The sequence below is a fragment of the Piliocolobus tephrosceles genome, chromosome 16 (assembly GCF_002776525.5).
Source record: "Piliocolobus tephrosceles isolate RC106 chromosome 16, ASM277652v3, whole genome shotgun sequence".
NCBI classification, from domain to species: Eukaryota; Metazoa; Chordata; class Mammalia; order Primates; family Cercopithecidae; genus Piliocolobus; species Piliocolobus tephrosceles.
In genome coordinates this window covers 56,643,633-56,657,679 of record NC_045449.1, presented here as the reverse complement: position 1 = coordinate 56,657,679, position 14,047 = coordinate 56,643,633, and the positions used below count along the sequence as shown (strand labels likewise).

At 42.9% G+C, this 14,047-nt stretch overlaps 1 protein-coding gene across 4 annotated transcripts in view; it reads left to right on the top strand.

Moving 5' to 3' along the window:
* Positions 1–14,047, top strand: part of MARCHF10 (membrane associated ring-CH-type finger 10) — a 114,121-nt gene that overhangs the window by 18,527 nt on the left and 81,547 nt on the right. For all 4 annotated transcript variants that reach the window (XM_026448073.2, XM_026448074.2, XM_026448072.2 and 1 more), the window contains one exon: positions 3,665–3,784. In XM_026448073.2, coding sequence (XP_026303858.1) covers positions 3,665–3,784 — 120 coding nt within the window. The remainder of the gene's footprint in view (positions 1–3,664; positions 3,785–14,047) is intronic.

Here is a 14,047-nt window from a genome sequence, read left to right as displayed (position 1 = left end):
GTGGTGGTGATGGACTTGGTGGTGGTGGTGGTGGTGATGGAGATGGTTATGGAAATGGTAGTGATGATGGTGGTGGTGGTGATGGAGATGGTTATGGAAATGGTAGTGATGGTGGTGGTGATGGTGATGGTGGTGGTAGGCACCTTTGACTGAACTGTCCCCAAGGGCCAGCCACTATTAACATATCACCAACTGTATACCTTGTTGATGTTAACTTGTCAACAATCTGCAGCTTCCTCTTACAGATGAGGAAAGCAAGAATCAATGGCATTAGTCAGCTCGCCCAAGGTCACGACGTTAGAAAGTGGCAGAGCTGGGGATTGTCGTGTTTACCAGGATTGAGTTACAGTGAGTCACAAAACCCACGTCATCCCCACAGACATTGATGCACATTCCGCATTTTGCCCCCACAGTGGTACCTTCTGCACAGAAGGCAGCCCAACTACGTATGCTGCAGTCAGGGGGACGCACTGGGGGGTGGGGGTCAACACCAATGGAAGAGGGAAGGAAGAGGCCCTGATTCTCCCCAGAAGGAAAAAGTAAAAAGTTACCTGAAGCCTTCAATTTCAAGACTGCCCTCGGCCAGTTTTGCCACATGATCGGAGACTTATTTATAGCCATCCGAATCCTGACACGTGCAATTGAAAGGGGAGAATGTTTTTAAAGTTCAGGGTAAGGGAAGCCGCTGGTGGTTTTGAATTACAAATCCATTCCTCTCCTGACCCATGGATTCTGTCCTCCCCTGCCCAGTCACCTTAGGCTCCCCCAGCCCACCCCACACAAAAACAACATCAACAGCTGACAAAAAATCATTTACAATTACAAATACAAAGAAACCAGCCCTTGCAGGGAATAAGGCAAGGTTCTTGCTGCTTCTACGACTGTAAGTCTGGATATTTGCTCTGCCCCTGTGTTCCTTCTCAGCAAAGCTATAACTTTGAGAGGATTGATGTTTGACTTACACAGAAAGATTGCTTGGCTCTGTCAGGATAAAAGTTTAAGTACCTGCCTTGCCACTGGTTTGTTCTGCTCCTCTGTAAGAAGAGGAACAAGGAACTAGAGGGAAAAAATTTTTTTTTCAACTTTGCAAACCAATCTATTCCTCCTTCCCTTTTGGTAAAGAAATATTTAAGTCGTATGCATTCTTGGAGAGAATTTTCAAAAAACACTCAGCCCACAAGAATTCTGTTCATCCCACAAAATCTGCCTTGGTCCTGCGTGCATTTGCTAACACTGCCTCCTCCACTTTCAGCCCATCAGCATTTTCTTCTTTTGCCTTCAATACCAGTAGGTTAGGACCGCACAGACATCTGCCCCTTTCGGAAACAGCACTCCACGCCGGTGCTCTTTCCAAACACAAACTCCCATTTGAAGTCCTTGTAAAAGGATTAGAACAAAAAAGCACATATTTAACTGAACTTCATTACGTTCTCCAGCCAATTCCCTTTAGGTTTACCTGGGTTTCTCTATGATTGGCTGTTTTCCGTTTGTTTTGTTTAACTTATTTATTATGATTACTGTCTAGTGTTCTTTGGTATTTCTTGCTGAAATTATTAAAACAAACAGCATCCAGTGTTTATTATGACGACTTACTATCTATGTGGCATAGTTTTTGAAAATAAGATTAACTGTGGGACAGGATGTTGTCCCTTCCCACGCAAGCTGGAGTGAAACTGCATCTTTCTCCCCAGAATCTAGGATTCCACTTCCTGCAGGTGACCACTTGGCTGCTGCGATGAGCCCGGAGGCTAGGGTGTCACCTGCAATTCAGATGTAAAACTCGGTGTGAATAACTATCCCAATACCGAGGAGTAAATGTTTTGTTAGTACCGGGTCATTTCTATTCTTAACCTTACAGCATAATGTCAGGCTTACGCATGGCGTGAAATTCTGGTAAGTCCTACTACATCACGGAAGGGGATGCTTTTTCTAATAGAGGGCGTGAAACGTGCTGAAGGGATCTTTCCTTTCTCAATCCAGCCAGGAAGGGCAGTTGTCAGGCCTAGTATAGAAACAATATTTTTGGTCTTTATTTCAAATTCGTTTTCTATGACAGTGGAAATTTGGCCCTGGCAAGGCAAAGTTGAATTGGGCTACTGGATCTGCAAGTATAGAAACACTCCAAAAAAGTTTTACTGGGCCAGGTGCACTTTGGGAGGCTGAGGCAGGTGGATCACCTGAGGTCAGGAGTTCAAGACCAGCCTGGCCAACATGGCAAAACCCTGTCTCTACTAAAAATACAAAAATTGGCCAGGCATGGTGGCATGCTCCTGTAGTCCCAGCTACTCAGGAGGCTGAGGCAGGATAATCGCTTGAACCCGGGGACGGAGGTTGCAGTGAGCCAAGATCGTGCCACTGCACTGCAGCCTGCGTGACAGAGCGATACTCCATCCTGGGGGAAAAAAAAATCTCTTTTACTATTTTGAAGTATTTAAAATCAGTTGAAATTTCCATAGTACATGATATCCTTGGGTTTGTTCAGTCCTAGTACTATAGGATAAATATTTTGGTACCAGATTTTATTTTAATTTTGTTAAGAAAAATGGGGAATTATTTTCATTGGTAATTTTATTTTTCTTATTTTGTACTTAGGGATTGATATTTTCCTCCAAAGCAAAAATGCAATTCAACTAAAATTATTATCAATTTTTTGAGACAGAATCTTGCTCTGTCACCCAGACTGGAATGCAGTGGCACTATCTTGGCTCACTGCAACCTCTGCCTCCCCGGTTCAAGCAATTCTTGTGCCTCAGCCTCCTGAGTAGCTGGGATTACAGGCATATGCCACCACAACTAATTTTTATATTTCTAGTAGAAACGGGGTTTCACCATGTTGGCCAGGCTGGTCTTGAACTCCTGGCCTCAAGTGATCTACCCGCCTCGGCCTCCCAAAGTGCTGGGATTATAGGCATGAGCCACTGGGCACCGGGCCAGCTGCAGTTCAGCTAAAATTAAATGCTGGATGGTGGGGGATTCAAATATAAGAAGTTGTCCTTACTCTCAGGGTTCTCAATGATCAGCAGGAGAAACAGGCTCAAAACCACAAACAAGTACCTACAATAATAAAAAAGTATGTGTAATTCAAGCTTAAATTGATATACATTGCAACTCTGACAGTTAATTCGGCCTGGAGAAGAGAAGGCAGAGGAAACTAAAGAGAAGCAAGGCCACAGCAGCAGGCTATTAGTAGATCAGGCGGTTTTGCCAAGAGAGCTTCTAACAGAGGAGATTCCAAGTGCAGGGAATAGCACATGCTCTGACATTGACAGTTCTCATCCCGCAACTAGGGTGTCATCTCCAGGGTCACAGTATAGTGGAGGTAGGAAGAGGGAGGGGCCATGAAGAGAATGAGACCAGAAAGAGAAATTCACAAGGTGTAACAGGTGCTGCCCTCCTTGAGAAGGCAACAGTTGGGTACATTCTTGACAAAATGCCTCTCAGTATGTTTATTGTTTGAATTTATTAAAGCAATGGCTAATACGTCTGACCTAGCGCTTTAAGCAAAGGGAAGAGTGATACCTGGTCTTTATACTTGGTGAGAGGTATTTGATGAACACCTGGAGATGCGTATCATTCATTTCATGCTCCTCACCATTGGAATTAAGCATAAAGTTACCCAAGCTTGCCATGGTCCTAAGACAGACATTTTGTTGTTGTTCTTCAGGCTTGTCTGAGACGACAGGAATATAAAAGAGACCCAAATGAGAAGAAACGTGATCAGTTTTGGGGGCAAGAGACAAGTTTTGAGAGATCTCGGTTTTCTAGCAGGTCATCTTCCAAACAGGTATGAAGCATTCTGGGAGACAGTCTCCTGGGGCTGCTGCTGCTGTTGGTGGTGGTGTGTGCGCGCGTGCTGCGTGCGTGTGTGTGTGTGATTTAGGAAAAAGCCAACTCAAAAAGGAGATGCTGCAGAATCCCACAGATCAGGGCAGGGAGAGCCAGGGGCAGGAAGGAGCCCAGGGCTGGGAACTCTCTTCCTTGGGACACCACCCCTGTGGCTCCCAGCTCTGCAGTCTTCACGCCTCACTATGGTTGGGCCTCACTCTTCTCTCCTGTAGATAAAGGTCCTGAAACAGATGGTCTATAAGACACCATCCAGATGAGAAGCACTGCAACTGTTTAAGACTTGGAGGCACTGGGCCTTCTGAAGCACAGCATCATCTCTGTGGCATATGGTCTAACTTGATGCAAGGTTGGGCCTGGTTTTTATTTCTGATGAAGGAAGAGAGTAAAATGTGGTAATAACTATATCATGTAATAATTGGCAATTGTTTAAATATTTTTGCCTAGAATGATATAGCAATATGATGATAAAATATTTTTGCCTAGAATGATATAACAATATGATGATAATAACAATATGATGATAATATGATGATTAATAATAGTATAATTATAATAATAATTAAGCAGTTACCATTATTTCAGTGCTTGCAACATTCCAGGCACTATGTGAAGCACTTTATACATATTAGCTTATTTAATTCTCATAAGTGTATATATCTATCACCTCTCCTTATCTATCTATCTATCTATCTATCTATCTATCTATCTATCTATCTATCTATCTATCCATCCATCCATCTATCCATCTTTGCCCCACTTTACAGATGAGAAAACTGGGCCTTACAGAAATTGCAAAACTTGACCTAAGATTTCACAGCCAGGTTGGTAGAGATTCCATTCTAGGCAGTCTGACCCCAGAGAAGGTGCTCCGAGTCACTAAGCTCTAGGATCATATTTTCATGTTTAAGATCGTATCTAAGAATTTTACTTATCCTATGTAAGAGCTCAATACCACAAGCTGTATTCAACACTGATTGTTAGCATGGTGAATTGATTTAAGATGAGTAATAGGCCTTTTATGAATTCCTATTTAATATTTAATGCCTGAAATATACTCTACAGGAGGAACTCCCTCTGTCCTATCAGTGGTGTGGATTCTAAGATAGATCCTGAATACATGATATCAGTCAAGTTCTTGTTGAGAATTCTTTTTTAATCTAAGATGTTCACACTGTGGTTATTTAATGTTCAAAGGACACCTTAAAAACATCAGTGATTGATGTTTATAGATGTAGATGTATCCCTGGGAGAGAGAGATGCTCTCTATTAAGGAATATAAAATCACACAATAAAATATTTCACCTAGAGTCTGAAGGTGAAACAGACTATCTCACAATATTGGCGGCACCAAGAACACGTTGCCTGGATCTTTTCCTGTTAGTCAAAGACTAAATATAATGCCTGCTGCTGATTAAACTTATGGAGTGAGATTAATCCAAAAATTAAATCTAGTTTGGCTAGAACAACACATTTTTAGCATTAAGATAAATTCTCACATTTTTACACTCAGAAATAAGATCAAGGATAGATAAGAAAATATAATTTAAGTCAAACAGTAGCACATAGCAGTCTTCGCAGATTGGAATTGCTAAACAAGTGGGCAGCTGGGTTCCTCTGCAGGGAACTTTCGTGCAGAGGCTCATGTGCATAGTCACAGCCATTTTATGTGCAATAGTCATGCATTTGGGATATTCAGGATTTGAAATTTTATGTTCCTTTTCACACTTAAGCTTATGGGACAAGCTGGTGTCAGATTCCTATAGTTTTCTTCTTCCTGCTATACAAATTGTGCATTCTTTAAACCATCATCGCAAAACACTCAGACCACTTCTGAAAAAGGCCATGGTCGTATACGTAAAAGTAATTCTGTGAAATAGCTTCTATAGTACAGTTTATATGGATCTTATTTCCCAATGATTTTATTATTCACCCCTACCCAACACAACATTTTTTTTTATTATACTTTAAGTTCTAGGGTACATGTGCACAACGTGCAGGTTTGTTACATAGGTATACATGTGCCGTGTTGGTTTGCTGCACCCATTAACTCGTCATCTACATTAGGTATTTCTCCTAATGCTATCCCTCCCCCAGCCCCCCACCCGGTGACATGTGATGTGATGTTCCTCACCCTGTGTCCATGTGTTCTCATTGTTCAATTCCCACCTATGAGTGAGAACATGCAGTGTTTGGTTTTCTGTTCCTGTGTTAGTTTGCTGAGAATGATGGTTTCCATCTTCATCCATGTCCTTGCAAAGGACATGAACTCATCATTTTTTATGGCTGCATAGTATTCCATGGTTTATATGTGCCACATTTTCTTAATTCAGTCTGTCATTGATGGATATTTGGATTGGTTCCAAGTCTTTGCTATTGTGAATAGTGCCACAATAAACATATATGTGCATGTGTCTTTATAGTAGTATGATTTATGATCCTTTGGGTATATACCCAGTAATGGGATTGCTGGGTCAAATGGTATTTCTAGTTCTAGATCCTTGAGAAATCGCCACAGTGTCTTCAGTTCAAAAATTTACACTCCCACTAACCGTGTAAAAGTCTTCCTATTTCTCCACTTCCTCTCTAGCATCTGTTGTTTCCTGACATTTTAATGATCGCCATTCTAACTGGTGTGAGATGGTATCTCATTGTGTTTTTGATTTGCATTTCTCTGATGACCAGTGGTGATGAGCATTTTTTCATGTATCTGTTGGCTGCATAGATGTCTTCTTTTGAAAAGTGTCTGTTCATATCCTTTGCCCACTTTTTGATGGGATTGTTTCTTTTTTTTCTGGTAGATTTGTTTAAGTTCTTTGTAGATTCTGGTTATTAGCCCTTTGTCAGATGGGTAGATCGCAAAAATTTTCTCCCATTCTGTAGGTTGCCTCTTCACTCTGATGGTAGTTTATTTTGCTGTGCAGAAGCTCTTTAGTTTAATTAGATCCCATTTGTCTATTTTGGCTTTTGTTGCCACTGCTTTTGGTGTTTTAGTCATGAAGTCCTCGCCCATGCCTATGTCCTGAATGGTATTGCCTAGATTTTCTTCTAGGATTTTTATGGTTTTAGGTCTAACATTTAAGTCTTTAATCTATCTTGAATTAATTTTTACATAAGGTGTAAGGAAGGGATTCAGTTTCAGCTTTCTACGTATGGATAGCCAGTTTCCCCAGCACCATTTATAAATAGGGAATCCTTTCCCCATTTCTTGTTTTTGTCAGGTTTGTCAAAGATCAGATGATTGTAGATGTGTGGTGTTATTTCTGAGGCCTCTTTTCTGTTCCATTGGTCTATGTATCTGTTCTGGTATCAGTACCATGCTGTTTGGGTTACTGTAGCCTTGTAGTATCGTTTAAAGTCAGGTAGCGTGATGCCTCCAGCTTTGTTCTTTTGGCTTAGGATTGTCTTGGCAATGCAGGCTGTTTTTTGGTTCCGTATGAACTTTAAAGTAGTTTTTTCCAATTCTGTGAAGAAAATCATTGGTAGCTTGATGGGGATGGCATTGAATCTATAAATTACCTTGGGCAGTATGGCCAATTTTCACGATATTGATTCTTCCTATCCATGAGCATGGAATGTTCTTCCATTTGGTTTTGTCCTCTTTTATTTTGTTTAGCAGTGGTTTGTAGTTCTTCTTGAAGAGGTCCTTCACATCCCTTGTAAGTTGGATTCCTAGGTATTTTATTCTCTTTGTAGCAATTGTGAATGGGAGTTCACTCATGATTTGGCTCTCTGTTTGTCTATTATTGATGTATAGGAATGCTTGTGATTTTTGCACGTCGATTTTGTATCCTGAGACTTTGCTGAAGTTGCTTATCAGCTCAAGGAAATTTTGGACTGAGATGATGGGGTTTTCTAAATATACAATCATGTCATCTTCAAACAGGAACAATTTGACTTCCTCTTTTCCTAATTGAATACCCTTTCTTTCTTTCTCTTGCCTGATTGCCCTAGCCAGAACTTCCACCACTATGTTGAATAGGAGTGGTGAGAGAGGACATCCCTGTCTTGTGCCAGTTTTCAAAGAGAATGCTTCCAGTTTTTGCCCATTCAGTATGATATTGGCTGTGGGTTTGTCATAAATAGCTCTTATTATTTTGAGATATGTTCCATCAATACCTAGTTTATTGAGAGTTTTTAGCATGAAGGGCTGTTGAATTTTGTCAAAGGCCTTTTCTGCATCTATTGAGATAATCATGTGGTTTTTGTCATTGGTTCTGTTTATTGATTTGCATATGTTGAACCAGCCTTGCATCCCAGGGATGAAGCCAACTTGATCGTGTTGGATAAGCTTTTTGATGTGCTGCTGGATTCGGTTTGCTAGTATTTTATTGAGGGTTTTCGCATCGATGTTCATCAGGGATATTGGTCTAAAATTCTCTTTTTTTGCTGTGTCTCTACCAGGCTTTGGTATCAGGATGATGTTGGCCTCATAAAATGAGTTAGGGAGGATTCCCTCTTTTTTTATTGATTGGAATAGTTTCAGAAGGAATGGTACCAGCTCCTCTTTGTACCTCTGCTAGAATTCGGCTGTGAATCTGTCTGGTCCTGGACTTTTCTTGGTTGGTAGGCTATTAATGATTGCCTCAGTTTCAGAACCTGTTATTGGTCTATTCAGGGATTCAACTTCCTGGTTTAGCCTTGGGAGGGTGTCTGTGTGTCCAGGAATTTATCCATTTATCCATTCTTCTAGGTTTTCTAGTTTATTTATGTAGAGGTGTTTGTAGTATTCTCTGATGGTAGTTTGTATTTCTGTGGGATCGGTGGTGATATCCCCTTTATCATTTTTTGTTGTGTCTATTTGATTCTTCTCTCTTTTCCTCTTTATTAGTCTTGGCAGCGGTCTACCAATTTTGTTGATCTTTTCAAAAAACCAACTCCTGGATTCATGGATTTTTTGAAGGGTTTTTTGTGTCTCTATCTCCTTCAGTTCTGCTCTGATCTTAGTTATTTCTTGCCTTCTGCTAGCTTTTGAATGTGTTTGCTCTTGCTTCTCTAGTTCTTTTAATTGTGATGGTAGGGTGTCAATTTTAGATCTTTCCTGGTTTCTCTTGTGAGCATTTAGTGCTATAAATTTCCCGCTACACACTGCTTTAAATGTGTCCCAGAGATTCTGGTACGTTGTGTCTTTGTTCTCATTGGTTTCAAAGAGCATCTTTATTTCTGCCTTCATTTCATTATTTACCCAGTAGTCATTCAGGAGCAGCCAATACAACATTAAAAAAAAAAAGTAGTAAAATGCAAAAAAAAGGCAATTTTTCCTCTAAAAGATGAGGACAGGATATTTTATGTTTGCATTATGACACCGTCCCTCAGTGTGTCAGAGAACAAGAAACATTGCTTACAGAATCTCAGTTTTCTCCCGAGAATGATATCCCAAGGGTTTGAGCCCTGACTGTACAAGTGTCATTAAGGCCCCATCTTCTCTACCGAGAAAAGTGACACAATCAAAATTTTCCACAGTGAAACTCACCTCTGCTTTGCTGTCCGCATTGCACATATTCTTTGGGGGATACTGGAGGATTTGCCTCTGGCCACAAAAGCAGAGGAAGGGCAGGGTGAGAGGAAGTGTCACTGAATGCATCATTCTTAACAGCCATTCAACTCGAGCTCTCATAACGTCCATCCTGTCTGGCTCAATCCTTTGGGTTTTGCTTGTTATGAATGAAGCCAGAGATCTTTTATGAGACTCAAACCAGATCCAGGAAATCTTCAACCTCCAAAGTCATGGGTTGGTTTGGAGATTCCCCTCCCAGGTTTGAACCCTTACCCCGGTTTTTATTAAAATACAGTTGTTTGGCTGGGTGCAGTGGCTCACGCCTGTAATCCCAGCGCTTTGATAGGTCAAGGCTGGCGATCACAAGGTCAGGAGTTCAAGACCAGCCTGGCCAATATGGTGAAATCCCGTCTGTACTAAAAATACAAAAATTAACTGGGCGTGGTGGCGTGCGCCTGTAGTCCCAGCTACTTGGGAGGCTAAGGCAGAAGAATTGTTTGAAACCGGGAGGCGAAGGTTGCAGTGAGCTGAGATGGCGCCACTGTACTCCAACCTGGGCAACAGAGCGAGACTCCATCTCAAAAAAAAAAAAAAAAAAGTAGTTGTTTGCAAATCTTCAGAGTATAGGCTGCCCATCCTGAGGGGATGCAGAACTTATTCAACCTCTTCCCACAGGGTCCACAACTCCAGGGCGGTCCGGGAGCTAGTCTCTCAGGAGAAGCTGGGAATAAGAAGGCTGGTGTGTCTCAAAAGAGAACCAAGGCCAGACAGATCCAATATCCAGAGCTCAGTGGATTGAATGTTGCATCAGGCACTAGCGTTGCCAAAGATCCTTGGTCAATCAGAAAGGGGCAGGAGAATGATACAGCTCAGTGAGATGGTGTAAACCCAAACAAAGCCTTCCTCCCTAGGTGGAAATATCCCAAGTCATTTCCTCCTAGAGACTGCAGCACCTGAAAACTTGAAATAGCGTTTGCCTCTGATTTGTAAAGGCAGGTTCCGTCTCTGATTGAGTGGCCATTATGAAAGTGAATTGCTTAATGCATGGAAATTTTTCCACTGTTCAGTCACTATGTGCATCTTACCACTACCAAATTTTGACACTTGTATTGCAATTTTCATCACTTGTTCATCCCAGACTCCAATTGTCAGAATTCTAATGAGCCTGGAACGAACAAGGCATTTACCATCAAATAATGGCTTCAGTGTCAAGGTGTCCTTCCAGACAACTGCCTTGAGGTGGGCAGATCCCCAAACACACAGTTAACCTGGTGGCTGCTTCATCCTGGCATAACCTCCTCACCACAATCAGTGGCTCTAACCACTGGTTGTGCAGCAGGTGGATTTCATCTAAGTCCAAGGTGAAGCAATACCTATCAAACCTGGGCTGAGAGGTTCTTTAGAGTGGTACTTCCTAAATACGTTTCTGTTCGTGGCGTGGCATAGTAAAAAGCATTTATGAAGGGCCAGCTCTGCCTCTTGTTATAGTGTGAATTCAGGCAAACCACTTGCAAGCACTTCAGTTTCCCATCAAGGAGATTCTTATTATTCATATCTCGTGGGATCATTGTGAAAACTAGGGAGACTCCTGAGTGACACGCTGACGTTACGGTACATTATAAACTGTCTTGGTGTCCAAATATACCTGCAAGTGATGCTCCAACAGGTATTGGTGGAAGAGAAGGTTCTGAGGCTTCTAGGATTCCTCAGCCCGGTCTCAGGCCACATTTTTAAAAGCCAACCTAATACAGCAACTTAATTTTAGACCCTTTTCAGTTACATACAACCCTGTGAACTGTTTAATCAGATTGGAATTTAACAGGGAAATAAATAGTGGCTCTGCATAACCCACTAGAAAGTGGGTAATTTAGTAGACTGAAAAGCAAAGAGGCTTCTGGATATGAGGAGAAAGCAATGCCCCTCCTTCCCGGGCACCCACGAGACAGCTGCTGGCCCAGAGGAGCTTGCTGTGATTGACAGAGGCATGGAAGGAATTTTGTCCCCACGAACCTTCACAGAGAGGGGACAGGAGCCCCAATTTCCCCATAGAAGATGATGAAAATGATTATTTGGCCCAGGACGTGGTGAGCCACAAGCTTCTAGAAAGCAACACATCACGGGCCTGTCTCATCTTTCCAAGATCCTGTATCCTCGCTGGAAAGGACATCGTTCCAAATGCACAAGCCTCAAGGACTGAGGACACGTTCTCACTGCATTTCACTTCATTGGGAAGGAAGGTGGAGATCGCTGTCAGTTTTTTAAGTGCACCATTTGCTCTGCTAATAAAAAGATTGTAGTCCTTTCACTGTTGGCAACCGAGCAGCTAAATATTTAGATTCCAGATCACCAGGACTCAAGGTTACATCGGAAGGAGGTGTAGTCAGTGAACCTGATACCGAGAAGCAGCTGGCAGTGCCCCAGGCCTGGCCCAGTGTGCTCTTCACATCAATGAAGTCACTTGACTCTACCAGCAAGCAAGGTGCGCCTCTAGAGGAAGGCTGTTACCCAACGTAAACACTGTAATTGTTTTGTTCATGAGAATCCACACGAATTTTGGAGATTAACATAAAAAATAAAGTCTTTTCAAGTAGTCTGCAGTGGCTTAAAAAGTTAGAACGTCCAGCCATGCATGAGAGCAGCAAAGGTCTAAAACTGTGCCTTTCAGTACAGTGGCCACTAGGCACATGTGGCAATTAAACTTTAAGTTTAAATTAATTAAAATTAAATGAACCATGTAGATCCCTAGTGGCACTAGCCACATGTTACACACACAAGAGCCATGTGTGGTCAGTGGCTGCCATATTATTTTTTGTTTTTTGGTTTTTTTTTTTTTTAGACAGAGTCTCGCTCTGTTGCCCAGGCTGGAGTGCAATGGTGAGATCTCGGCTCACTGCCACCTCCACCTCCCAGGTTCAAGCAATTCTCCTGCCTCAGCCTCCCGCGTAGCTGGGATTACAGATGCCCGCCACCACGCCCGGCTAGTTTTTGTATTTTTAGTAGAGATGGGGTCTTGCCATGTTGGCCAGGCTGGTTTTGAACTACTGACCTCAGGTGATCTGCCTGCCTTGGCCTCCCAAAGTGCTGGGATTACAGGTGTGAGCCACCGCACTCAGCCACCTGGCTGCCATATTGGACCATGCAGATCTAGGACACTTCCATCACTGCAGAAAGTTCTATGGCACAGCACAACTCCAGATTATGGTCAAGCTCAAAAACAAAACAGGACCCCATGAGCCAGGAAGGGGTTTTGTTTCCCAGAAACCAGCCCTGCATAATCCATAGCACAATGCTTTGCATACTGCAGCTCCTAGCAAATATTAGCTCTCTGGTGACTCAGCTGTCCGTGGAGGCTGGCTCGATTTGCATTTTGTGTTTTTCTATGACCTGGGTATATCTGCATGACTCCTTTCATTCCTTATTTATTCATCCTATCCTGTCCGTGAAACCTTCAGTTTCTCCTCTTTCAAACAGCTCTTGGGGAGACGTCCTCCCATTAATCTGTCAGTGTCAACCCACTGACACCCTTAACAGTATCATGAAAGCAGCCACGGCTTAGGATGTGGCATATGTGTTCCATGAGTCATGCTTTTAATTTTCTCTAACTTCTGCTTGCCCATTGTCAGATTCCTTGTGGGTTGGGCCTCTCTTCTTTCTGGCCCCAGGCCTGTGTGCTGATGAGGCAGGTCACGCATGCACACGCTGGTTCTAGCTGCCAAGGGGCCCCACCCTGGGAGGCTGTGAGTCACCCTTAACACCTGGCATGATGTTCTTCACAGCCGCCCTCTTGACTCTAGCTCAGATTCTGCGCCCTCGAGGTGCACTGGGTAAGAACGCAGCTCTGCACGCAGCCTCTGGAGCCTGAAATGCACGTCATGGAGACAGAATGTGCAGCCCACGGTTTGACAAGTGCGGATCTGTGGGAATTTTCCTTTGAGCTTGTTTTCCATTTTAGCTGTTGCTCTATTCAATGTGGCAGGTCCCACAAGCCCCTCAGGCTCAAGGTGCTGAATACATCATCATCTCCCCTCAAATTGTTTCCTCTTCCTGAAGTTCTTATTTCTGCCCAAGCCAGAATCCTGGAAATTATCTTAGACTCCGCCTCCTCTTCCTTCTGCTCCTCCTCCTACTTCCAGCAATCAAACACTGAAGCCTGTCTCCTCTCCTCTCCCTCAAATCTGTCCACTTTTACCTGCCTTTGTAGGGCTCTCTCTTTTCTTGTCTGGATTTTTTGTGTGTGTGTGTGTGTGTGTGTGAGACAGAGTCCTGTTCTCTCACCCAGGCTGCAGTGCAGTGGCATGATCCTGGGTTCAAGCGATTTGCGTGCCTCACCCTCCCGAGTAGCTGGGACTACAGGCATGTGCCATGATGCCCGGCTAATTTTGTATTTTTAGTAAAGACAGGGTTTCACCATATTAGCCAGGCTGGTCTTGAACTCCTGACCTCCAGTGATCCACCCGTCTCATCCTCCCAAAGTGCTGGGATTTATTTGTCTGGGTTATTGTCATTTCCCTAATGATTTTGTCTTTACCTTTCCTCTTACAGGCAGTCTTCCAGGCTGCTGGAAGAGAGAGAGAGAGATCCCTCTAGGATCAAATTGGATCACAACACACCTTTATTAAACATTCTTTAGTGGTTTCCCATTGCCTTTGGGATCAAATTCAAACACCTTTGCAAGGTACCCAAGGCCCTCGTATGCCTGACCCCTGC